Genomic DNA, 26,845 nt, shown 5'->3' on the forward strand with positions numbered 1-26,845 from the left:
GTCCTAATGCCCCAGTATAGTGATGGGGACACTATACTGTCAAAAAGCACCGTCCTTCGGATGAGACATTAAACCCAGGTCCTGACTCTCTGTGGTCGTTAAAAATCCCAGGATGTCCTTCGAAAAGAGTAGGGGTGTAACCCCGACATCCTGGCCAAAATTGCCCATTGGCCTCTGTCCATCATGGCCTCCTAATCATCCCCATACACTGATTGGCTTCATCACTCTGTCTCCTCTCCACCAATAAGCTGGTGTGTGGTGGGCGTTCTGACACAATATGGTCAGACAAAAGATCACCCCCAGTCCTGTGAATATTAAAGATGAGGTTGTAGAGAGAATCCCCAGCCACAAGTTTCTGGGAGAAACCATTACAGAGGATCTGTCCTAGGGTGATAATACTGCATGTTTGACAGGAAAAGCACAACAATGCCTTTACTTCTTAAGAAAGTTGAGGAGAGCTAACCTTCCTCAGAAGCTGTTAGTCAACTTCTGCAGATGTACCACAGAGAGCATCTTGACTAACTGTATGGCAGCTGTACTAAAGCTGCCAAAAAGCCCTGCAACAGGTTGTGAAAACAGCGCAGGATATTGTTGGCACTGATCTACCATCTCTTGAACATCTTTATAAAACTTGCTGTTTGAAAAGGGCCAATAACATCAACAAGGACATCACTCATCCTTGTCAAAAGGCGATTTCAATCAATCCGTTTACGCACAAACAGACTAAAAATCTCCCTGACCATGTAAAATAAGTTACTGCTCAATAAGTTCAACAATAATATTCATGCTGCTATACTTTAAATTACTTGTCTTAACACTGAAGTTTATTTTTCTAGCATTATTTATTGTATGATGTAAATTATTTAACAATTATTAGTAACTATTTCATGTTTTTAACTATTGTATTTTAGTAGATGTTGTTAGTCATTCTTCTTAATGCACTTTGGGGTTGGCACAAGATAAATTTCGTTTTGTTACACAGTGACAATAAAATACTTGAGAATATGTTTAGAAATATTTTTCCCTTAAATGAGCAAAAAAAAAAATTAATTTTAAAAATTGAAAAATTTTAAAAAGTTGTAATTTTTAGACCAAGTGATTTTTATGATCGTGGTGATCTGGATCTAGGCTTTTTAAGTTCTCATGTTACTCTATGCACTAAAAACCTTGGTGCTCTAATTGACTCAGATTTTGGTTTGATAAACAGATCAACTCTGTCATCAAATCATGCTTTTTCCATCTATGCTGCCTCACAAAATTTCAATCTTTTTTCTCCCTCAAGAATTTGGAAACAGTTATCCACGCATTCATTACCACACGTCTTGACTATTGTAATTCACTTTATTATGGAGCTAATAGTTCATCTATTGGACGTCTACAGTTTGTTTAGATCGCTGCTGCTAGGCTGTTGACCGGTAGCAAAAAAATGATCACATTACTCCCATCTTGATGTCTCTCCACTGGCTACCAATTCAATTTAGAATAGAGTTAAAAATGTTATTCTTCGTTTACAAATGTTTACATGGCTTAGCTCCAGACTACCTCTCTGTGTTGGTATAACCCAACTAGGTCACTTAGGTGTCACAGACACGTCAGGTTCCAACATCCACCAGTCACAGCGCACGCCATCTCCAGAGTACTGATCACCGCCACCTGCACCTCATCACTCCACTCATCAACAGCACTATAAAGCACACACTCACACAGCACTCCATGTCCGGTCTCGTTCGCATATACTCATTGTTATGCTTACCTCAAGGACTCCTCTTCGTATACTCACCTGTCTCCAGCGTGTCTCCTTCCCTCTGTGTGCCTCGTCTGCTGTGTGGGTGTGTTCCAGCCAGCTCCCAAGTTCTCCAGCGATCTCCAAGCTCCAGCGTGTATCTACCTGCAAAAGAAAGGACAGTAACTATACCTCATACTACCTGCTCAAACCTATCTACAACCAGTTCACTCACCTGTGTGTGTTCCTCTGCTCTACTGTGGTCAATAAAACTACCATTACCTGTTACATCTGTGTCTGCCTCCTGTGTACCGTAACAGAAGACCGGACCAACACCGCAGACCCAGTATGAGCCAGCCGGATCCCTTTCAGGAACTTGTGGATGTGCTTCGGCGCACATTAACCATCAATCCACCACCGCCATCTCCAGTCACTGTCCCTTCACCTGCACCAGCGAACACCACCGACAATGTCAACAGTCCTCCTTCGTTGCCACCGTACGCCAGTCCCATGGCCAAACCGGCGCCCTTCTCAGGATCGGCGGAGGATTGCAGCGGATTCCTGCTGCAATGCACACTGGTCCTGGAGATGCAGCCGCACCTATACCCGAGTGACACATCCAAGATAGCGTTCATCATTTCTCAGCTCAGCGGCAAAGCATTAAAATGGGCCGACTCCATCTGGTCCCAGCGGGGCGCTGTAACCCAATCCTACTCGGCGTTTATTTCCCACTTCCGGGAAGTGTTCGGGAAACCGATCACGGATTCTTCAGCTGGTGAGAAACTTCATAATTTGAAACAAGGATCAATGTCTATTTACGATTATGCTTTGCAATCCAGAACGCTAGCAGCACTCAGCGGATGGAATGAACAAGCCCTGATAACAACTTATCGTCAAGGATAAGAACCTCGGGTGCGGCTGCATCTCGCTGCATGCGAGGACTCCATCGGCCTTGAAAAGTTCATCCAGCTCTCCATTCGCTGCGCCACTCGCATGCAAGCGTGCATCCAAGAGCACCAGGACCAGTCCCTCTCCAACGTGCTCCTCTGCCGATCCGAACCCGTCAGCACTCCAGAACCAGCCCAAGAACCCATGGAAGTGGAAAACTCTCATCTATCTTCTGAAGAACGCCGCCGCCGGCTGACCCTTCCTCTCTGTCTCTACTGTGGAGAACCTGGGCATGTGATTGCAGCATGCCCCACACGACCGCCGTGACCCCTGGTGAGTGCTATTATTCCTGCTACTCATAAGATGAAACCACTCGCTACTGTCGTCAGTCTTACTGCCGCTACTGTCTCCCTTTCAGTGGTCGCGCTCATCGACTCGGGGTCAGCTGGCAACTTCGTCTCCGGCGCCATCTGTCGCCAACTACGTCTCAAGACCACTCCATCTCCGACCATCTACAAGATCAGCTCAATAACCAGCAGACCCCTGAGCCGTAAGCGCGTCCGCACCGTGGCTGGACCAGTAACACTTCAAGCTGGTTTACTACACTGAGAAGAGGCTCATATGCTGGTTCTGGAGGATTCCACTGCTGACGTGGTTCTGGGGCGCCCCTGGTTGGAGCAGCACAACCCTACCATCTCCTGGAAAACGGGCGAAATCCTGAAGTGGGGCGACACATGCTTCTCTCGCTGTCTGGCTGAACTTCCTCTTCCACCATCTCCTCCGCCTGACCTCACTCTCTGCGCCACGTCCATCGAAAGTCCAGTCGAACAACGCTCCGTCGACATTCCCAAGTGTTACGCCCCCTTCAGCGATGTCTTCTGCCCGCAACGGGCTTCCAAGCTGCCTCCACACCGGCCATGGGACTGTGCCATCGACCTGCTTCCGGGTGAACCAGTGCCAAAGGGTAAGATATACCCTCTTTCCATCCCGGAGGAGAAGGCCATGGAGGATTACATCAAGGAAGCCCTCGCCCAAGGTTACATCAGGCCGTCTACTTCCCCTGCTGCTTCCAGTTTCTTCTTCATGGCTAAAAAGGACGGAGGCTTGCAGCCATGCATTGATTATCGCTCACTCAACAAAATAACAGTCAAGTTCAGGTATCCCCTTCCTCTCGTCCCAGCGGCCCTGGAACATCTCCGTGGTGCCACTGTGTTTACGAAGCTGGACCTCCGCAGCGCGTACAACCTCATCCGGATACGTGAGGGGGACGAGTGGAAGACCGCCTTCATCACCCCTACTGGCCACTACGAATATCTGGTTATGCCGTATGGACTCGTCAACGCCCCCTCCGTATTCCAGGATTTCATACATGAGGTGCTCCGGGAGTTTCTCCACCGCTTTGTCCTAGTCTACATCGACGACATACTCATATACTCCCGGAGCCAGGCCGAACATCGCCAACACGTTGCGGAGGTCCTCACCCGTCTTCGTCAGTACAACCTGTTCCTCAAGGCAGAGAAGTGCTCATTCCACCAACCTTCCGTCTCTTTCCTGGGTTACAACATAGACCACAGTGGCATCCGGATGGACGAGAGGAAGGTGGAGTCCATTACCAACTGGCCAGAACCCACCACCATAAAAGAACTCCAGCGCTTCCTCGGATTCTCCAACTTTTACAGACGATTCATCAAAGGTTACAGTTCCATCACCCATCCACTTACCAGCCTGCTCCGCAATAAGCCCAAGTCTCTGTCCTGGAACCCAGCAGCCACCAACGCCTTTAACCAACTCAAGGAAGCCTTCACCACCGCTCCCTTACTCGTACATCCAGACCCAGAGAAACAATTCGTCGTCGAAGTGGACGCCTCAACAACTGGAGTGGGAGCGGTGTTGTCGCAGCAGCATGGGACACCAAGTAGACTCCATCCATGCGCCTTCTTCTCCCGCAAGCTCAGCCCGGCGGAAGTCAACTACTCCATCGGTGACAGGGAACTTCTTGCTGTGAAGCTTGCCTTGGAAGAGTGGAGGCATTGGCTGGAGGGAGCCAAGCATGTGTTCCTGGTACTGACAGACCATAAAAACCTTGAATATCTTCGGTCAGCAAAGAGACTGAACCCTAGACAATCTCGCTGGGCCATGTTCTTCTCCCGCTTTAATTACACCATCTCCTACCGCCCAGGTACCAAAAACGTGAAGGCAGACGCTCTCTCCCGTCTCCATGCTCCTGATGAAAAGACCAAAGAACCTGAACCCATCATCTCGAGCTCTCTCATCGTGAGTCCAATTACCTGGTCAGAGGAGACCATCCCCTACTCCAAGGCCTCCACGGATCCTCCGCCGGGCTGTCCACCTGGCTTGCTGTACATTCCACGGACACGACGCACTCCCACCATTCACTCGGCTCACACGTCACTTGGCACTGGTCACCCGGGGGTCAATGAAACCCTCTTGTTGCTAAAAGAACGCTTCTGGTGGCCAAGGATGGCTTCGGATGTCAGAAGGTACGTGCAGGGCTGTCGGGAGTGTGCCATCTCCAAGTCTCCTCGTCATCTGCCAGCTGGGAAACTCCTTCCGCTGCCCGTTCCAGATCGCCCATGGTCACACCTAGGAGTGGATTTCATTACTGATCTCCCTGTCTCAGAAGGAAATACCACCATCCTAGTTGTTGTGGATCGCTTCTCGAAATCATGCCGTCTGATTCCACTTCCAGGATTACCCACTGCCATGGAGACCGCCGAAATACTCTTCAACCAAGTCTTCAGATACTTCGGAATACCAGAAGATATAGTCTCCGACCGAGGACCCCAGTTCATATCCAGAGTATGGAAGTCGTTCTACTCCCTCCTAGGTGTGGCCGTCAGCCTGACTTCCGGATACCACCCGCAGTCGAACGGGCAGACGGAAAGGAAGGTGCAGGAGATTGGCCGCTTCCTCCGTACCTTCTGTCATGACCACCAGGACTCTTGGAACCAGTTCCTGGGTTGGGCCGAGTACGCCCAAAACTCTCTCCGGCAGTCAACTACAGGGCTCACACCGTTCCAGTGCGTACTCGGCTACCAACCCCCACTGTTCCCCTGGGATAGGGAACCCTCCAACGTTCCGGCAGTGAGGGGAAGAGGACGACCACCATGGCGTCGGGGTCCTCGGCCCTCTGGAGCGGGCCGTGGAGGGGGGGGTACTGTCACAGACACGTCAGGTTCCAACATCCACCAGTCACAGCGCACGCCATCCCCAGAGTACTGATCACCGCCACCTGCACCTCATCACTCCACTCATCAACAGCACTATAAAGCACACACTCACACAGCACTCCATGTCCGGTCTCATTCGCATATACCCCATGTTTTGCTTACCTCAAGGACTCCTCTTCGTATACTCACCTGTCTCCGGCGTGTCTCCTTCCCTCTGTGTGCCTCGTCTGCTGTGTGGGTGTGTTCCAGTCAGCTCCCAAGTTCTCCAGCGATCTCCAAGCTCCAGCGTGTATCTACCTGCAAAAGAAAGGACAGTAACTATACCTCATACTACCTGCTCAAACCTATCTACAACCAGTTCACTCACCTGTGTGTGTTCCTCTGCTCTACTGTGGTCAATAAAACTACCATTACCTGTTACATCTGTGTCTGCCTCCTGTGTACCATAACATTAGGTCTGGGGATCTTGGATTACTCTCTGTGTGCAGGATAAGCTAAAACATTGATGGGACAGATCCTTTGCAAGGGTTGGCCCTAAACTATGGAACAGCTCACCAGTGTCAATTTCTGTGTTTAAATCAAAGCTTAAATCTTATTTTTATCTACGGTGTTTAACAACAAAGGAATTTTATTGTGTGTATTTTATTCTGCTGTTTGAAGTTTTCTTTTTATGTATTGTTTCTAATGTACAGCACTTTGGTCAACCTTGTGGTTGTTTTTATATGTGCTTTATATCTAACTAACTAAAAAAATAAATAAATACAAGTGTCTGAGCATGTCAAAACTTCTCCAGGGCCCCAAAATACCCTCAAACCCCAGAGGGTTAACAAAAACTATAGACCCTATACAAAGGGAACCTTAATGTAATGTGTTACTGAAAATTTTAAGTAAGCATCACTTGATTATTCATGCGTCATTTATAGAGAGAAATCAACTGATTTATATGCATTCATGTTAGTATCTGCTATACTGTTATAAAGATCTCATCATTTACAGTTCACGCTATCATAATTTCATCTTACTTTTTGACCATATAAATATCAGCATCTGCACCAAATAGCTTTTTTTATTTCTTTTTGCTCAGTTTGGGAGTCTGAATAAAATGGAGCTGTGTTTTCCTGCTCAACTCTGAGCTCCATATTCTCCCCTTGTCCATAAAATCCTTATGTCAAATATGATACTCATCAAAAACTTATTGTGACTGTACTTATATCTTGCTGTTAGTGTTTTATATTGTTTTATTTTAAGAAATTGTGTGAGTGAGAATATTTCAGTGCAGCTTCAAAGGGCTTTAAACGATCCCAGGTGAGGAATAAGGGCCTTATCTAGCGAAATGATTGTCATTTTTAAAAAAAATACGGTAACACTTTACAATAAGGGTACATGATTAATGATGTACTAATATCTGAATTAATAGTTTATTAATCATGAACTAATTAATGGACCAATAAGGAATTAATGATGGACTAACCTTAGCTACGCCTGGAATCATGAGGATTCATGTGTTAACTACAGCCACCTTAACTACACGTTAACACACGTTTGTTAGTCAACATGTTAATTAACAACGAATGATCAGCTTCATCAAGTTGACTCTTTAAGAAGAAAGAAGAACAGCAGACATCGCTCAGAACTGTATCAACTTGATCATCACTAATCTTGCACTGTTTTATTGCATTTCACACATACACCACGCTTCAGTATTACTCCTGACTTGTACACGTGACTGGTGCAGACAATTTTTAAGCATTTCAAAATGTACTTTTCACTATCCCTGGTTAACAACTTACCAGAAATGTTGTTCTTGACGACAGCTCTGATTATATTTATTTCCAGGAAGAATGTTGTTTCGTAAATGTGGAGTGTATTAAGGTGATGTGCTTCAGTTGGATTATTGCATTTCATTATCATTTACTGTACATCGTTCCCACATCATGGATAACTTCGTGAAAATTAATTCGGTTACAAATACTTTACCTAAAATTCATTTTGTTTCAAGTGATTTTCCTTTATGTTACTCTGTTTCATCCAACCTCAAAGAATACATACCTCCATTCACTTATTTAAATAGCCTGGAAACTATACTGCATGTGTAACTGATCACTTAATTTATGACTTATGTTGAGATGCCTCGACAAATCATGAACTCATGCTAGTTAATGACTAGTTAATAATGAGTTAACCATCATGTGCCCCTTCAAGTAAAGTCATGACATAAAGATGTCTCAACAAATCATGAACTCATGCTAGTTAATGACTAGTTAATAATGAGTTAACCATCATGTGCCCCTTCAAGTAAAGTCATGACATAAAGATGTCTCTCAACAAATCATGAACTCATGCTAGTTAATGACTAGTTAATAATGAGTTAACCATCATGTGCCCCTTCAAGTAAAGTCATGACATAAAGATGTCTCAACAAATCATGAACTCATGCTAGTTAATGACTAGTTAATAATGAGTTAACCATCATGTGCCCCTTCAAGTAAAGTCATGACATAAAGATGTCTCAACAAATCATGAACTCATGCTAGTTAATGACTAGTTAACAATGAGTTCACCATCATGTGCCCCTTCAAGTAAAGTCATGACATAAAGATGCCTCAACAAATCATGAACTTACATTAGTTAATGACTAGTTAATAATGATCTTGTCACAACTTGTCACATTGGTTTTCTGATTTGTAAGTAAGAACAATTATCAATTCGCCACATTTCATTGTCATTCAAAATTCCCTGTGTCCAAATACTCACTTCCTTATTTAACTGATACACTACTACTAATAATAATAATAATCTTAATAATAATAAAAATAACTAAATAATCTTTATTAGAATATATTTTGTAATGTATACAAATGTTTTAGAAGAAGTCAGCCATTGAGCATTAAACACACATGTAACAAGAAGATAGGATTTGTTAGACTGGAAATTGATGGTAAATGTCTCTGAATAACCGTCCAAGGACACCTCTTCTGTGCCTTTCACCAAGCCAGTTGGTCCATTCAATGAGAGCGAGATGTTCTTTTAACATTTTCTCTGTCCTGTTTCCTCTTAGTCTCCACACCCTTGTTTTATAAGACAGCCATGCTCGTTCTAGATGCTGTGAATGGGCTCCAGTGTTTGGGTCTACAAACCAGTGACTGTGATTGACTGTAAAATGTCTGTAGCCCATATTTGCCAGCACACCTCTGTAAGCTCTCCACTCATCTGAGATCAGGATTGTACCTGGACGCACATGTTTGACAATAATTGGAATTAGATGATTTCTTGATCTTCGAGTGACAAGACGCAATATTGGCCTTCGCAGATTATGTTTCACACCCAGCATTCCAAAAACCCACTTCCTTCGCCTCCATGTGGTAGATGCCCTACCCCGTCCATACTGCAAAAAAAAGAAAGAAAAAAAAAAAGAAAGAAATATATACTGAGAAGAAAAAAAGGTGATAATGTCAGGCAAAATTACAATTATGTTCTGTATACAAATAGCTAATAATTATACAATAATTATTGTAATAAGGTTACACAGCAATCACATAGCAATGTTGCTTTTCTTCGGTTCTTTTCCTTATATAAATGACTTTAGTAATAATCATAAATAATAATTTAAAATTGTACTTTTGTACAATTTTATTCATTATTGCTTACTAGGACGAAGAAAAGTCATGATAGCATTATTTACCTTCTATCATTCTAAAGCTTAACTGTATAAAGCTGACTAGACCTTAATTCACATTGAGTGCATCACAGCTGCTTCATCTCTGTTGCAAACCACAGCACTAAACTCAATAAAACTTACCTTTCGTTTATGACGGAAATTGCTTTCATCAATAACAACAAATTCTTGTTGACCTCCCATCTGCTGCCTTCTTCTTTTTTGGTACTCTTTCATAGCCTTGGTACAGATCTTTCTCAGGACCTTAGCCATTCTGGAGAGAGTTTTAGAACTTCTAGCAATCCTGTCCTGCATCATGTCTATCTGTCTCAGGTGCAATCCTTGAGAGAACCTGTGCAATGAAACATCAATAATTTACAAAAAAATATCAAACCATTACAGCACAAAACAGCCCATGTGTTCTAAACTAAGATATAAAATGACACCAAATAGACTTCAAATTGTGATGACTGGCTGGTATACAGTAGTAGATATATTATTATTATAATTGGCACAGTGCTTGTGCTATTAGTAATGAATGGTTATACTGTAGCAAAAACATCAAGTTAGTCAAACTTTTTCCTTGCAGGGATAGTACTACTACAATAAAACCTGTTTGACAGAAAATGAGCTCTAGCATGATGTGCATGTAGGGTTATAAATGTGCAAGTTTTGAGATCTTGTTCTGCAACAAGTAAATGCCATGATTTTTATACATTGGTCCTGATAGGTGTTTTTAATGTCTATTTACTTCTCACCTCGTACTGTATACAATTAATATACTCTATACATTCTACACTCTCATGCTAAATTTCAGAGACATTTAAGGTAAAGGTAGACAAGGGAATGGCTTACCTGTAAATAAATGTTAACCATGATGGCAAGCTTATTTTTGATTTTTCAAATAAAGATCCTGTCCTTACAGATCGGCTGCTTTTAACTCCACGATGATTTTTAGATCTGCACACCCTGTGATTCAAAAGAAAATACTAATTAATGTTATGGAGAGGTATATGCTCTGCTTGTCAAATTTGTAATATAAGGTGTTCTTCATTCACCTTTTTTAAACATATTTTGAAGGTTCTATCACTGATTTTAGCAAGTGAACTGACTCATGAACAATTATCACTAAACAAACAAACAAAAAACAGCTGTGGATCATTCAGGTAACAGCAGAGTATGCAAACTTTTGAACAGGGTCTATTTTTTTTGTAAATTGAACTAACGTATTGTTTTCTCTTATGGACTATATGCATATGTCTTTTACTAAACAAAAAATATCCCACTCATTTTGGTAAAATAATTAACATTTTGCAGTTTCTCCAAGGTGTATGTAAACTTTTGACTTCAACTGTACGTATGATTCACACAATTTGGCTAAATAGGCCACTGTTCATGGTCATATCTTTGCAACATTTTGAACAGTCATGAAACCTACTCCTAACTTGTTCTGTAACAAGGCAAAGTAAGTGTAGGCTAATTCCAATAGAAGAAGAAGATATGCGGTTTCCTACCGCGACTCACCAGTTATATCCATCAGAAATTTTACTGTTCCTGGTCAGTTTCATCTTTTGGCCACATCTTGAACAAAGTACTCTGCTTGTGAGTAGCTTTTTCTTTTGAAGCCATTTTATTACTTTGAGCTTTCCCTTTTTTGAGGGCTTTTGAACCGCCATTAGCAACAATTTAGTCATTAATCCCGCCATAGTGAAGGGTCGTTCCTTCCTTAACAATTCGTTATTTTTGAACAAATCTTTGATGTGAATCGGCAAGAACGCGTCGTCTCTGGGAGTGACTCGTTGAGTCGCGCATATGCATAACATTCAATAGATTCTGCACTGTCTGTAATTAATTCGCCTGTTTCCAATCATTTTCGAGTCGTTCGTTGATGACATGATGGACCAATAAGCTTAACCAATGCAGTTTGAACATTCCGAGCAAGAAAAAGAATTGATTAGTTTGGACCGTTCGAGTCTTTGGTTTTTCGAGTCTCTTCGTTCATCACCTGACCGTCCCAGTAAATTGACCAATATTTCAGTGCTCGGTGTTAACATGAAGCATAGCCATAACATAATAAACATTTTGAATAAAATTAAAACTTTTGGAGTGGTACCTTCGTTTGAAGTCTTTACATGCTGGGACAACTCCAAAGAAGTGCAAGACCCATCAGAATTGCATGTTAGTATTAAAGGTGGACATACTTGTATTTTGAAAATCGCTCCAATGGCAGATGACGAAGAAGAAGAAGTGGTTGTTGCGCCCAAAATCGAACGCAAACGTGACAAGGAGAGCACAATGGCGACTAGACGTGGGAGGCCAATTAAGATAAATCCAAAGTATGGTGCAGCTACAGATGGTAAGTGTTTAAAATGATAATGATAACGAGTGACTAAAGTGTTACATTACGTTAGAGTAAACTAGAAAAATCTGTCTTTGAATTGGTAACATACCAATTACGTTCAAATGTAAGCAAAATATTCAAGTAACGTTAGTTGAAGCCATTGATATATTTTGGGAAATACCCACTGAGGTCTTATATTAAATATGTAACGCCTAATATAAATAAAATTGTTAATCAACGGTGTAGTTTTAACCACCATGACCGCTTCATTGAGTTAAGACTTGAACTTGAGTACTGGACTCATTAGAATGTGAACTAACCAGCCTTTTCTTTACATTTACAGTCCCTGTGTCTGCTGTTCAGGAAAATGCAGGATCCAGTATGCAGACTGCACAGCAAGTGTGCAGACAAAGTAGGCTTATAAATGCACATCTTTTTATGTTTATAATGTATCAAATCTTTAATAGTTTTTATTAACCTTTCATAGGCTTTTATTTTAGATGAGGCACACACAAGTTATACTATATACAGTTTTTTGTAAGTGCAGAGATGCCATTCTTTTGGATTCATCTGGATATCGGATTAACGATTTTGAATGAATTTGAGATAGTTCTAACATAGAATCTGCAACATTTCTGATATAATTACATAAACGTACAGTAGGTCATAGTCTGACACATTACATGTCAGCTGTAACAGTTATGCATTTTGATTAACTGTAAATTCTAACTGCATTTGAGTTCTTTTGCATTTAAGAATGCAACATTAGTCATTAAAATAGTTCATAAATCTGTTGTTGTTTAAAAAGAGTTTCATTTTCACACTGCTCAAGAAATATACTGTTTAGTGTTTACTTTTTACTATTATCATTGTTAAAAACAGTTTTTGCTCCTTAACATTTTAGTGAACACAATAATAGATCTCTCTTTTTCAAATCTTGCCACAAATGTTTGAAATGATTTTAATTGTAAAAAAAAAAGTACAGAGTGAAGACATTTAGATTATTTCAAAATGGTAATTTGATAAATGCTTTAATTAATGTAGTGAAAATATTTAATAAATACAAATAAATGCTCACTGAACTTTCTATTTATTAAAGAATCCTGAAAAGTAAAACATAAATTCCAGTTTGTCCACAGAAAATGTAAAGCAGCACGATTACTTTTAACATTGATAATAATCTTAAATGTCTCTTGCGTATCAAATCAAATTGTAATGATTCCTTAAAGATCATGTGGCACTGGAGTATTTTTTTTTCCAAGTGAAGTAAAATTCTGCTTTTTAATTACACCAATAAATTGTATTATGTACAATTAAAAAAACAAAATTGTATAAAATTCTAATAGTACTTTATAGTATTACTGTTATCACATTAGAATGTGAACTTACCAGCCCTTTCTTTACATTTACAGTCCCTGTGTCTGCTGTTCAGGAAAATGCAAGAACAGGTATGCACACTGCACAGCAAGTGTGCAAGTAGGCTACTCTGGTCAATGCACATCATGTTTCAAAATACTATAATAATTTTAGATTTGGATGAGCCGCATAAAAAAGTGATACTTTACACAGCTTTTTGTCAGTTAAAATTGCAAATGACCTTGCGTTACATGTACTTTGAATAATACATTAAAATAGAGAACTTTTTTTATTGTAATTTTTCACAAAATTATTGTTTTAATTTTTTTGATCAGATAAATGCAGCCCTGGTGAACAGAAGACATTTTTCAAAATCATAAATAACTAATCTTTCCAAAAATTTGAAAGGTGTTTTAGTAATAACAATTCTATTAATACTTTGTTATATTATATGATTAAATGATTATTTATATTTTCACAGAACATTGTTATGTACATTTTAAAGGCACAATATGAATTTTTTTTCGCTAGAGATCACATTTTCAAAACAATAACAGAGGCAAAGTTTGATGATGCAATAACTGAGCATGAAACTATGCACGTGCTCAGTCCTTCACTCAGTCTAGTTAAGTATGTGTAGCATATTCATGCAGAAATGGCATCATTGCTGGGCAACTATGGCCAGGGATGAGTCATTTCTTAAACCCAGAATATTTACAAATCTTTGAGAATGTTTGAAATAACACAAGTACACAGCTGTACAAAATATATAATACTATGCAAGTGGTTTTTGGATATTTTATTGCAAAAATGTTACACATTGTGTCTTTACTCACTTTACTCATAGTGTCTTAACAGAAAAAAAAAACGCTGCTTGCAGAAGTGCTCAGAGCACTTTTAATAGTTTTTATTTTTATTGTGCAATTTTACAATGTACAAATAACTCTTTCATAAAAGTATTTATTTATTCTTTTATGCCAACATTTTTATGAATGTTTAAAAATTCTTGTCATTTTCTTTACTTTTAGAAGTTGCACCCACCATACAAATACAATTCCAAAATGCAAAGCAAACAATAGAAGTTCAAAAACAGAAAATCCTTCACCTGGAGGATAAGGTTAACTCTCTGACAGAGGAGAGAAATTATCTTCGTGCAAGACTTGAAGATGGTAAGTTACCCTCCAGCCAGTCACATTGTACCCTACATGAAGCAACTTAAAGGGTTAGTTCACCCAAAAATGAAAATTCTGTCATTAATGACCCTTATGTCGTTCTAAACCCGTAAGACCTCTGTTCATCTTTAGACACAAATTAAGATATTTTGGATGTAATCCGAGAACTTCCTGGTCCTCTATAGACTGTATAATCATCAGTTTAATCAGTTTATTGTCAACTAAAAAAAAAATTAGTCTGGGAGAGCCCAATGTATGCAATCACTTTCAGTGCTGTTGAATTATATTTGTCCATAATTTTGTGCTTGTACAGTTTGGAACATTTGCAGTTTTATCCATATTTTGTTTAAGTTTACTTTGTTCTCAGTTAATTTATTATTGTCTGTCACAGCTTTAATTCAGAAGGGTCCCTCAGAAGGGGTACCTACACAGACTGCAACTACAAGAAAGAGCAGTACTTCTGAATCTTCAAATTTTTCAACTTCCGAGTCCTCTGATTCTGAGCCCCCAAAACACAAAAAAAGAAAGGTTAAGGAGAAACACAGAGCGAAAAGACATAAGAAATCAAAGAAATTGACTTCTGACTATTCCAAAAGAGGTATGTCATTTTAATAATGATACTTTATACAATTTTTCCTTTGCTTAGGATAAGTAATTTCATAGTCACCCATCTTATAAAAGTTTGTTTATTTTATTTTTTCAGTGCATACCCCAGAAGAATCGCTGAAGAGGTACTACAAGGTATTAAACCTTGTAAAACAGGGCCTGAGTAAGGCAGAGGCCTACAACAGACTAAACGTTGACAGGAACACAATAGTCATCCAGGCTCCAATTGCAGAGTTAGCAGCAGCTAATCCAGAATCATTCCGCAAGCTAAGGCAGATGTTTAAAAAGGGAGATAGCATCCTGAAATTTGCCGAAAGCTGTCTTTGTCTTTGTAAAGAAAAGGCCAATGAGGATGTGATTAAACAAATGAAAGAGGCAAATGACCTGCTTGACATAAATAAAAAATGAACGATAAGCACACATTATAGTTGTTAGGGGGTTGTTCTTGTGTTAGGAATTTGTTTAAATCATTTAATCCTGACAATGTTATAATGTTCATATATAAATTTTTATTATAAAACGTGTGTTTGCACATTTTTATGCATATGTTACATGGGTTCACTGCAAATTGAACAACAGTGTTTATGTAGGCATTTGTTTTAGGTTAATAGTAAATTTTATAAGGGCATTGATATTTGGAAATGTTTATTTTCAGGTTTTATTTTAATTTATTTGATTTTTATTTGTTGTGCTTTACTCTTGTGCTACTTTTACAGTGCTTGTTTTTTCTTTAATAAATCTAGTACTTATATAATGGTTGATTTGTACTTCTGTTTAACATTTTAACTCATCTTTAGTAGTTGTACTAGGCTAAATAAGATTCCAAACTTTAGTCTTTAATACTTAAGGGGAAACTTCTTTATAATCTGTAACATCAAACTCATTAACTAGTCATTAACTAACGTGAGTTCATGATTTGTTGAGGCATCTTTATGTCACGACTTTACTTGAAGGGGCACATGATGGTTAACTCATTATTAACTAGTCATTAACTAGCATGAGTTCATGATTTGTTGAGGCATCTTTATGTCATGACTTTACTTGAAGTGCACATGATGGTTAACTCATTATTAACTAGTCATTAACTAGCATGAGTTCATGATTTGTTGAGGCATCTTTATGTCATGACTTTACTTGAAGGGGCACATGATGGTTAACTCATTATTAACTAGTCATACACATGAGTTCAGTTTGTCGAGGCATCTCAACATAAGTCATAAATTAAGTGATCAGTTGCCATGCAGTATAGTTTCCAGGCTATTTAAATAAGTGAATGGAGGTATGTATTCTTTGAGGTTGGATGAAACAGAGTAACATAAAGGAAAATCACTTGAAACAAAATGAATTTTGGTTTATTTGTAACCGAATTAATTTTCACGAAGTTATCCATGATGTGGGAACGATGTACAGTAAATGATAATGAAATGCAATAATCCAACTGAAGCACATCACCTTAATACACTCCACATTTACGAAACAACATTCTTCCTGGAAATAAATATAATCAGAGCTGTCGTCAAGAACAACATTTCTGGTAAGTTGTTAACCAGGGATAGTGAAAAGTACATTTTGAAATGCTTAAAAATTGTCTGCACCAGTCACGTGTACAAGTCAGGAGTAATACTGAAGCGTGGTGTATGTGTGAAATGCAATAAAACAGTGCAAGATTAGTGATGATCAAGTTGATACAGTTCTGAGCGATGTCTGCTGTTCTTCTTTCTTCTTAAAGAGTCAACTTGATGAAGCTGATCATTCGTTGTTAATTAACATGTTGACTAACAAACGTGTGTTAACGTGTAGTTAAGGTGGCTGTAGTTAACACATGAATCCTCATGATTCCAGGCGTAGCTAAGGTTAGTCCATCATTAATTCCTTATTGGTCCATTAATTAGTTCATGATTAATAAACTATTAATTCAGATATTAGTACATCATTAATCATGTACCCTTATTGTAAAGTGTTACCAAAAATACAAATGTGTATGCTTTATATACACAAATGATAGCCTTGTACGTGCTTTCGCTTTCTGTATTCTTCAAAAAGCTTACACTGTATGTCCTACACCTTCCCTATTCTACTTACGGAAAAAATTTAACTGGCGATCATTTGTGTTTATAAAGCATATACAGTGGTATTTTTTTTTTGTGACCGATCTTTTCTAGATAAGACTCTTATTCCTCATCTGGTTTCGTTTAAAGCCCTTTGAAGCTGCACTGAAACTGTAATTTTGACCTTCAACATTTCGGAGGCCATTGAAGTCCACTACAAGGAGAAAAATACTGGAATGTTTTCATCAAAAACCTTCATTTCTTTTCCACTGAAGAAAGAAGGACATGAACATCTTGGATAACATGGGGGTGAGGAAATTATCAGGACATTTTAATTTGAAAGTGAACTAAACCTTAAAGGGCATTTAATTGCGTGGAAGTTTCTGGTTAATTACCGTTTATTAGAATATGCAGGAAGCACAGATAATTCCCAGGAACTGCCATGGAATTGGCTTGGCACACAGACACACAGACGCTTCCCACAAGTAAGGATATGTGGCACTAGTAGACACATGAAACATTAACCCTGAAGCCCTTAAGCCCTGTGTGACATACACAAAAATAAAGACTCACAACTCCAAAACTATAGCAAGGAGAGTCAAAAAGTATGTATCATTTGATAGAAAACCTTTCACATTTTCAGAGAAAAAAAAGAAAAGATTACATTTGAACATTCTCATGAAACTGCTGATAAAATTACATTTTTAAAAAAATATAATTTTACATGTCTTTCTCATTTGACATGAAGTTCTTCTACATGGGAGTTGCACGTGGATAAATTTTTGTGGTGATGGCATAAATTAATCAAAAGTTATAGCATTTGGAACAAAGGTAGCCTTTTTGTTTAGTCCTTGTTTAGCCCCCCCTAAAATAAATTTAAAATCGCTCCTCCATGAGGAATATCTTGTGACTGATTTTAGACTATTTTTAATCAGGAGCATCCATTGTAATTAATAATGTGTCATTTTCTATGATCGGTGCAAGTTTTATGAAGTTATAAGCAAAAAGGCCATGTGAAAGCTACATCTGATTTTAGTTAGCTCCTGTGGGGTTTTGTGTCGTAACTCCGTGAGGAATATCTTGTGATCGATGCATTTGATTATGTTGATTTTTGACTCATTTTAATCATGAGAATCTGCTGTTAATTTAAATAAAAACCAGTCAGTATCTGGTTTGATCACCATTTGCCTCACGCAGTGCAACACATCTCCTTCACACAGAGTTGATCAGGTTGTTGATTGTGGCCTGTGGGATGTTGGTCCACTCCTCTTCAATGGATTTGTTCAGTGTATATTGTGGCTGTACATTTATCTGGCTGTTGGGTGTTTTATATTGTTTTATATCTAGAAATTGTGTGAATGAGAATGATTTGAGTTTTTAACAGGAGCACAGGGGGAGAAATCTCTCCTGTCATCATGTTGGGACAGGAATGATCTGGATGCCATTTCAGTGGCATGTATTATCATGTTTCCACAGACATGGCTCTCAAATGTGCAGGAGAAACATTATAAGTATTGCTAATTCAGCAAAAGAAAACTTGTAAATTGATAGTTTTTCTACTTTAATCTGTCCAAGATGCAAAAAGTAATAAACAAAAATCTGAAAAGAAGTCAAGAGTTTTTAATTTAGAGTGTATATGTGGTTTTATTTTGAATTTTGGTACTCAACATGGCGTTTAGAAAAACAACCACCATAATTTTTTATGCATTGGTTGAAAAATGAAAAAAGAATGGGTGCAAAAGCACACGGACCCAATCAGACCACGTCACTGCTGACCTTCGATGATTTAACCATACAAATCACAGCAAACTGACTTCAGCTAAACATCACCTCTTTTTAATGTTTAATTTTATTTAAATTTAGAGTGTGACCATCAATTTACTCATTCGTATTCAGAATTAGATTCATATTCATTAAACTTATTTTTATTTTAACTTGAGCTCAGTGTTTTTAGAACATCACATCATGAACAAGACACTGCAAAAGACACGAGACGCGAGCGCAACGGTCAAACGCGTCCATCTAGGGTGTGTTTACATCAAAAAACAATGGGAAAGCAGCTCAGTGGAGAAGAAAAACCTTCCCTATCTTTGGTTTTCCTCTCTCATAAAGTCATGCAATAACGAGTTTTTGTTTTGCTGTTGGAAACAAACCAACAATATTTGTTATTCATATAGTACTTTGCATATTCTAGAGAAAACTGAAACAGGGCCAAAAACCTTATGCAAGAGTATGTTGAAATCCCCTGATGCTGATGGGTGTGCCTTGAGATGCTTGAGAGCTTTATATAAGACAGAAATCTGTCAGACAAACATCTCTCAGACTCGATCGAGGTGAAGCTGCTCTTCTGACTCCGTCTACAGTCATCCAGGTGAGTGTGTTCCTAATAAAGAGCACTTTTGGGCTCATAGTTCATTTGAACACCTGTACCCTGTAGTCAAGATTATTCTGTATTACACACATATTAAATATGATAACTAGTAGATCCTTCTTTTAAAATAATACGCAGCGAGTACGTTCGTGTGTAGAAGACCTATGCATTTCCAAACTGAGGAAGTTTACGGATCATATCTTCAACCTGCTGAAATGTTCCTAAAAATATATTTCCCTTAAATGTGCATTCTTAATAATACATAAATGTATTTCCCAACTGCTGTCGCAGTCCAGTTAACTGTTTTTCTGATCGTATTTCATACTTGTTGAATTTTTAATCAATGAACTCAATCTGTAGATGTCTAATATAACATCATTCATTTGGTGTGGAGATTAAATGTTGGTTTATTCTGTGTTGCAGGTTCAGACACGATGAACATCGCGAAAGACATTCTCAATAGCCAAACAACAAAAGGTAACAAAATTAACCATGGCTTTTTCAATAGAAAAAATGTAGTAACCATGTTTTATTCAAAGGTTGATTAGCACTTGTATTACCACAGTTTTACTAAAAATACCATGGTTGATTTGTGGCTACCATAACTATAACCATTGTTTTTTATTTTACTTGGAGTAAAACTATGGTTAATTTCCATAAGAACGGTGTTTAAAACGATGAATCAATGCGTCTTAACTGGCTTAAAGAAATGTAATGATGTGTTAAGTAATCTTAATTAGAAATGCGTTGACTGTGCGACTGCTTTGAATATTAATTATGAATTTTGATAAATGTTGTAAATTGCATACAGTGAAATGAAAAGTTTAAATGAAAAATGATGCAGATAATAACTAAAATATTTAATGCAAATGCAGCGTTGTTACTAGTTTAGATGAGCACTGACACCATGTGCTGAAATAATCACGTATATTTACGAGCCACGGCTTTCTCCGATAAATTCTGTACACAGCAATCATCAAAATATGTCTTCTCCCGTCTCTGAAAATGTCTGGATTTAGAAATTATCCTGCGGATGCACATTTTAAGAGGCGTTTATTTAACTAAGTGTTAACATCACATTGAAAATATACATGACCGGAAGAATTGATGCACTGCTTCGACGAGCACTTCCGGTAATCAATTCCGCTGTGATAAAGGTCTATTAACCTAATCCATAGAAACTGAATATTTAAGTCAGAAGATGACACTGATTTAAAACAGGGTTAAGGAGATAGTAACTGTCTGACTGAAAATTTAGCCAAGAACTGAGGATCCTCTGAGTGCCGCACGACTGAAAGTAATTCAGGCTACTAATGTTGAATTTTAGGATGAATTACTGTAACTGAAAATCATCTTTAGGTCAGTTGTTTTTGAACTAAATCTGCTGTGAAGGGCGATCTGTTTAAGCCCACTGAAATGCTTTAATGCGACACGTCCACATCAATGTTTCTACAGATCGAGATCTCGATTCAAACAGATCAAATCACATTTTAAAACTAACTTGACGCTTCAAATAATGATTACATCGTTACGACACTAGGAGGCGATAAGTGACTGTTAAGATGTATTTGACATTGAATGATTCATTCAGAAGATTTGTTCAAAAACACTGATTCATCCTGTAATTAAATAAGTGAAGTAGTTATGAGTGACTCATTAAATCATTCATTCAAACAGATTTTTTTTTAATTAATTAATTAAATATTTTTAAATAGACTGCAGCAATTAATATTTCATCCTCTAATAAATAATAATACTCAATTTTGTTTAGTTGTCTATGCAGAATTATGGGAGAATCATGATTTCTATTTGAAAGAATCAAATAAAAAACTTGATTCTCATTTTATTCAGAATCGTCCAACACAAATGAAAATAACACACGCACGTTCATCTTCCCCCTGCTGCTGTAACAATGTAAAATGTTATATATTTATCCCTATATGTTTTGTCTGTTTTTATATTGTTTGTCAACACACATTAAATATTATGTATCTGCATCCACTAATCTTCCATCCGTATGGACTAGTGCTGGCTATTTGACAATTCATAATCATTCATAACAATGTTGCAGCAATTTTTGATATACAATATAATTGAATATGTTTGTAGGTCAATATTGTATCATTTATCATTGTAGCAGTAAGTTGATTTTCTGTATACTGCATATTTATTTTTGGACTGATAGTGGTTAATAAAGTCAAATAATGGTCTGTGAGAGAGTCAGTGGTAACATCACTGTGTTCCTGTAGGTCAGTGTTAGAGGAACTGTGTAACATCTTAGACTCAGCCTGACAGTTATTCTGCCCTGGACCAGGTCAGTTTCCAGCATAAGATGCCAGAGCGACTGAGCTTCAGCTTTTAGCTGTATGAAACCTAATCATTTGACAGTGAGTCAGGCTAACTAAAATAAGCCAGGCTTTTTTGTAAACTTGTTTTATGAAACAGATCTCCAGAAACACTGAAAAACCAAAAGTCCAAATCAAACAGACCAAACGTGACAGTTTGTACTTATCTTAAAATCCTCAAGTTCATGAAAGTGCTTCTTCTGTTAGATGATAAACATCGAAATAAAAGCTCAGGATTATATCACCAGTGAGTTTTCATTTTCCTCCCTCACATATAAAGCTGTTTTGGTAATCAATGAACTCAATCTGTAGAAGGACTAATATAACAGCATTCATTTGGTGTGGAGATTAAATGTTGGTTTATTCTGTGTTGCAGGTTCAGACACGATGAACATCATGAAAGACAATCCCAATAGCCAAACAACAAAAGGTATTTCATTTTAGATTAATTTAACCATGGTAAAAAATTAACCATGGCTTTTTAATAGAAAAAAATGTAGTAACCATGTTTTGTTCAAAGGTTGATTACTACTTGTATTACCACAGTTTTACTAAAAATACCATGGTTGATTTGTGGCTACCATAACTATAACCATTGTTTTTTTATTTTACTTGGAGTAAAACTATGGTTAATTTGATATATGGTAAATTAAAGAAATGTAATGATGTGTTAAATAATCTTAATAAGAAATGTGTTGACTGTGTGACTGCTTTGAATATTAATTATGAATTTTGATAAATGTTGTAAATTGCATACAGTGAAATGAAAAGTTTCAATAAAAAATGATGCAGATAATAAATAAAATATTTAATGCAAATGCAGCGTTGTTACTAGTTTAGGTGAGCACTGACACCATGTGCTGAAATAATCACGTATGTTTACGTGCCACGGCTTTCTCCGATAAATTCTGACACAGCAATCATCAAAATATGTCTTCTCCCGTCTCTGAAAATGTCTGGATTTAGAAATTATCCTGCTTATTTTAAGAGGCGTTTATTTAACTAGGTGTTAACATCACATTGAAAATATACATGACCGGAAGAATCGATGCACTGCTTCGACGAGCACTTCCGGTAATCAATTCTGCTGTGAAAAAGATAATTTCTCACACTGAAATTAAAGCGCAGGATTATATCACCAGTGAGTTTTCATTTTCCTCCCTCACAGCTGTTTTGGTGAGCTCAATCTGTAGAAGGACTAAAATAACTGCATTAATTTGGTGTGGAGATTAAATCTTATTCTGTGTTGCAGGTTCAGACACGAAGAAAGGCATTATTCCCAAGACCGAAACAAAAGGCGTCGACTTCTGTGAAATGAAAAACAACTTTTATATAATCCGCTCTGATTTTGGCTGCTATATGAAGACAAGAAGTTTAAACAAAGGTTCAGGTGTCTCTATTTTCAATCTGCACCTTTCCTGCAAAGATGGAGACCATTACATTGGTCATGAAAATGGCTACTTTTACATCATCAGGGGAAACGAGTACCGCAAAGTCAAGGACCTGACGACAGACAGAGAAGGTAAAATGTACAAACTTCATCCCAACTGCCAGGGTGGAGACCACTACTTCTCAGCCAATGGCAAGTTTTACATTATCTTCAAAAAAAGGGGCATTTATCGAAGAACAACAGACATGACTGAAAACTGGCATCCTGTAGAATACAAGCTGCATCCCGACTGCAGCAAAGGGATCTATTACTGGGGCCACACACACAGCTTATACTTCCTCAGGCCAGGCTCAGATTGGGGAGTTCAGTACTGCGGCAGTAAAGACTTCAGCACAGATAAGTTTTCTGTTGTCTATTCTGCTCATTCTGATGTTCTTAACTTCCTCCCTGGTGGTCTGTCAGTAACTAAAGGTCCAGTCTTTGGCATTTGGGAGAATATTAAAACTATGACTAATGACAGCAATACAGCAGTGGAATGGACAAAGAAAATCAATAAAAAGGTGGGATACAATAAAAAGAAGATGTCCGAGATCACACACAGCTGGAAGATAGATGCATCAGCCTCGATTGAAACTGGAGGCCTTGCAAAGTTAATTGCACAGTGTCAGTTCTCCTTTTCTGCAGAATATGGAGGTTCACATGTCAGCACTGAAAGTGAAAGCTGGAACACAATGACTGAAGAGGAAGAAGAACTCAAATTTAAGCTGGAGCCAAAACAGTCTGTATATCTGTGGCAGTTCAAAATGGGTCTTGGTAAAGATCAAGTGTTGTTCTGCCGTAATATAAAGATTAACCATGATATAAACCCTCCAACTGACAACCCGCTGCCACAAACACAAAAAAAAAAGAATAACGAAGATGACGAAAAAAAGATCACTAATGATCCAAAGCCTCCAACTGAAGTCCTGCTGCCACCTGCACAACACAAAAAAAGAATAACCAAGTGCTTCAGATAAATACCTGCATTAATTATACCTTCTCTAGTAATTATTTAGATATCTACATGCATTGCTTAAAATGAGGCTGGAATTGTTTCATAGCAAAGAGATTTTTCAGTTACACTCAATGTAACTTAGTGTTTATGATTAAACCCAGCAAGCAATAGCCGTCATTTCTCCGTCTCGGTGAACTACAGACCTGATATAGTCCGGCTATGAGTAATTAAAATCAAATTTAAAATTATTTTGGTTAAATGTCGATTTTGCCAAACTAACTTGCGAGATGTATGATATTCCATCATGTCAGCAAAGTCAACAGTGCAACAAGGTGTTTGGTTTCATATCTTTGACATGTTATATTGTGTAGGCTGTGCGTAGCCATGATTTAGCTCGTAGTCAGACCGGCTGTTTGTAGCCCACCTTTAATCAATCCTGATTTATTGTCTAATTTTCACGGCTTGGCTATAGCCCCGATTCAGACCGGACATTTCCGCCATTTTACAACTGTTGGAGATCAAGCAACAGCAAATGTTAAAGCAAATTCTTTCCTGCTTTTGGTCTTGTAAGTATCTGTGTTTTTCATTTTGACATGCGTTCATTATTCATGTACATCATGTGTTATCATGTGTAGGAACCGTGACATTTTAGCGTGTGACAGTGCAGACTCAGAGTAAGTGTGGTTAGATTAACATACATGCACATGTACTGTAGTGTTTCCGTGTGCCCTAAAACTCTGTAATTATCTCAATACGAGGGGGTAAACATGTAACCTGTGTACCTTATTATTATTTGTTACGGAAGCCTCATATATCTTTTAATCTTTGATCATTATGATATGAAAATATGAGTTTTTGATTTGGCAAGGCAAGTTTATTTTGTATAACACATTTCAACAAGAAGGCAATTCAAAGTGCTTTACATAAAACATGGAATTTATGGAACCGAAAATTAATCAGGTTGTTTTATAAACCAAAACATTGTTAACCTTTTTTATTGAACTTTTTTGTCAATGTTTTATATTTTTATTATGTTGTAAAATGTTCCTTTTTTAATGTTTAATTGTATTGTACAAATTTAATTTTCATTATGTTTTTTTAATCATTTTGTATTATCTTGAGTGCTTTTTCTAAATAAAACCTTTATATTTCATTTGTTTGGATGGATTGTCATTTATGAGAACCTGTTATATTTAAGTGAAAAGAATCCTTTAGCCAGTATTTTGTCGTCTATTACATGTATAGATGTAGTCATTCATTAGCTGTATATTTGATCTACTCTTGGGTTATGGTTAGACGTCCATTAGATTTTCACTGACAGCCCAAATTCAGCCCTGTTTTAGTCTTTTAGGCATAAAATTGCTTGCTGGGAAAGAAACTGACAGAATCCTACATTAAATCTCATGACATGTATTTTTCAAATCTCACACATGCAACACAACTGCACACACACCGTTCAATATGATGGCTAAATCAGATATTGGAATTTTTTACTAGAAAAGATTGGGTGCTTACTCTATATTATTGGAGATGCACACTGTAAAATGTTTATTGTAAATTTAACAGTAACTTACTGGTAACAATGGACTACTTGCACAACTACTTCCGTGTTATACTCATTACGGCTCGAGCGTTTCCGGTCAGCGTTCAGCGCACTTATATACAAAGAGCTTCTCTGGCTGCCAAATGTTTTTTAAACAATTAATTATATTCTCTGCATTAACATTATCATCAATTATCTTCAACCTGCTGAAATGTTTATTAATGTATTTTGCTTCCAAATGCTTATTCTGAATAATAAATAAATATATTTCCCCACTAACCTGCCGCCATCAAGTGCTCGTCTTTTTCACAGTTCCCGTGTCTCCCGGACTCCATTACCCATGATCCTCCTGTTCTCCACACCTGCACTCACTTCCCTCGTCTTCTCCCCATCATCACCGATCATCTACACCTGTACTTCCTCATCAGCACTCCCTACATATATGGACTCACTCCCTTCACTCCTTGTCTGTACTTATTGTTAGTTTAACGTGTAATGGTTGTATGTCTGCTCCTACGTTCAGTAAAATACCCTTTATTGTTGGTCCATGTATTGCCTCATCTCTACTGCAACCTCACGTAACAGACTTGTCATTAGCAGTGTTTTACTCTTAGTCATCATATTTCATACCTGTTAAATTAACATTTAAATGAATTTAAACGAGCAGATGAGCATATAAGACGTGCACAAACAAACCAAGCTGATGATTAAACAGCAGTATAACTTACCTTTTTATATAATAGTTATAATTAATCAAATACTTATGAAGGTGAATCATGGTTTTACTATAGTAAGAGTGTAGTAACTATGGCTAATTTTCATATGAGCAGTAGGCTATTGCTTGCATTGGTGCTCTTTTATTCCAGTGTTTGAAATAGTTGAATGAATGTGAAAACTGCCTTAACAATGTTAAACATTTAATTAATCTTAAAGAATAATGCAATGACAGCGCAACTACTTTAAATATTAGAATGCATAAATGTGTGAATTACATACAAATGATTGAGAGTGAAAAAATGGCTCAGAATAGTGACTAAAATGAAATTATAATATTATGTTCATTCTGATCTTATTCATCACGTCTCACACTGCAGCGATGCATTCACCAGTAGAGCGCTGACACCTGTGGTGAAAGAATCACGCTTATGTTGGATTAAAACTTAAAGTTCTGTTGAGTTTGGAAAGGTCTGTACTCAGTAATCATCAGAATATCTCTTCTCCG

At 37.9% G+C, this 26,845-nt stretch overlaps 3 protein-coding genes across 3 annotated transcripts; 2 read left to right on the forward strand and 1 right to left on the reverse strand.

Moving 5' to 3' along the window:
• Nucleotides 1-8,610: 8,610 nt before the first annotated feature.
• On the reverse strand, nucleotides 8,611-11,596 carry LOC125269593. Its single transcript, XM_048192523.1, has 4 exons — nucleotides 11,571-11,596; nucleotides 10,313-10,426; nucleotides 9,602-9,809; nucleotides 8,611-9,187 (listed from the first exon to the last, which is right to left on the reverse strand). The coding sequence occupies exons 3-4, from the start codon at nucleotides 9,773-9,775 to the stop codon at nucleotides 8,723-8,725; spliced, it is 639 nt and encodes a 212-aa protein (XP_048048480.1). The 5' UTR covers nucleotides 9,776-9,809; nucleotides 10,313-10,426; nucleotides 11,571-11,596; the 3' UTR covers nucleotides 8,611-8,722.
• On the forward strand, nucleotides 10,385-15,352 carry LOC125269592 (coiled-coil domain-containing protein 106-like). The gene is made up of 6 exons (XM_048192522.1): nucleotides 10,385-11,813; nucleotides 12,142-12,210; nucleotides 13,211-13,246; nucleotides 14,183-14,323; nucleotides 14,718-14,924; nucleotides 15,030-15,352. Exons 1-6 carry the CDS (start codon nucleotides 11,375-11,377, stop codon nucleotides 15,338-15,340), a joined length of 1,203 nt encoding a protein of 400 aa, XP_048048479.1. The 5' UTR covers nucleotides 10,385-11,374; the 3' UTR covers nucleotides 15,341-15,352.
• A 3,096-nt stretch (nucleotides 15,353-18,448) lies between these two features.
• Nucleotides 18,449-25,077, forward strand: LOC125269595. Its single transcript, XM_048192525.1, has 4 exons — nucleotides 18,449-19,351; nucleotides 19,775-19,828; nucleotides 22,073-22,126; nucleotides 22,949-25,077. Exons 2-4 carry the CDS (start codon nucleotides 19,786-19,788, stop codon nucleotides 24,100-24,102), a joined length of 1,251 nt encoding a protein of 416 aa, XP_048048482.1. The 5' UTR covers nucleotides 18,449-19,351; nucleotides 19,775-19,785; the 3' UTR covers nucleotides 24,103-25,077.
• Nucleotides 25,078-26,845: the final 1,768 nt, after the last annotated feature.

The sequence above is a fragment of the Megalobrama amblycephala genome, linkage group LG6, assembly GCF_018812025.1.
Source record: "Megalobrama amblycephala isolate DHTTF-2021 linkage group LG6, ASM1881202v1, whole genome shotgun sequence".
Classification (NCBI taxonomy): Eukaryota; Metazoa; Chordata; class Actinopteri; order Cypriniformes; family Xenocyprididae; genus Megalobrama; species Megalobrama amblycephala.

Bases quoted from the DNA above. Each gene is read 5' to 3' on its own strand.
- LOC125269592 (XM_048192522.1), top strand. From the start codon at position 11,375: ATGCAGTTTGAACATTCCGAGCAAGAAAAAGAATTGATTAGTTTGGAC. The intron at 12,211-13,210 runs GTAGGCTTATAA...TTACATTTACAG, and splicing joins ACAGCAAGTGTGCAGACAAA to TCCCTGTGTCTGCTGTTCAG. The intron at 13,247-14,182 runs GTATGCACACTG...CTTTACTTTTAG, and splicing joins TCAGGAAAATGCAAGAACAG to AAGTTGCACCCACCATACAA.
- LOC125269593 (XM_048192523.1), bottom strand. From the start codon at position 9,775: ATGATGCAGGACAGGATTGCTAGAAGTTCTAAAACTCTCTCCAGAATG. The intron at 9,188-9,601 runs GTAAGTTTTATT...TTTTTTTTGCAG, and splicing joins ATTTCCGTCATAAACGAAAG to TATGGACGGGGTAGGGCATC.
- LOC125269595 (XM_048192525.1), top strand. From the start codon at position 19,786: ATGAACATCGCGAAAGACATTCTCAATAGCCAAACAACAAAAG. The intron at 19,829-22,072 runs GTAACAAAATTA...TCTGTGTTGCAG, and splicing joins CAATAGCCAAACAACAAAAG to GTTCAGACACGATGAACATC. The intron at 22,127-22,948 runs GTATTTCATTTT...TCTGTGTTGCAG, and splicing joins CAATAGCCAAACAACAAAAG to GTTCAGACACGAAGAAAGGC.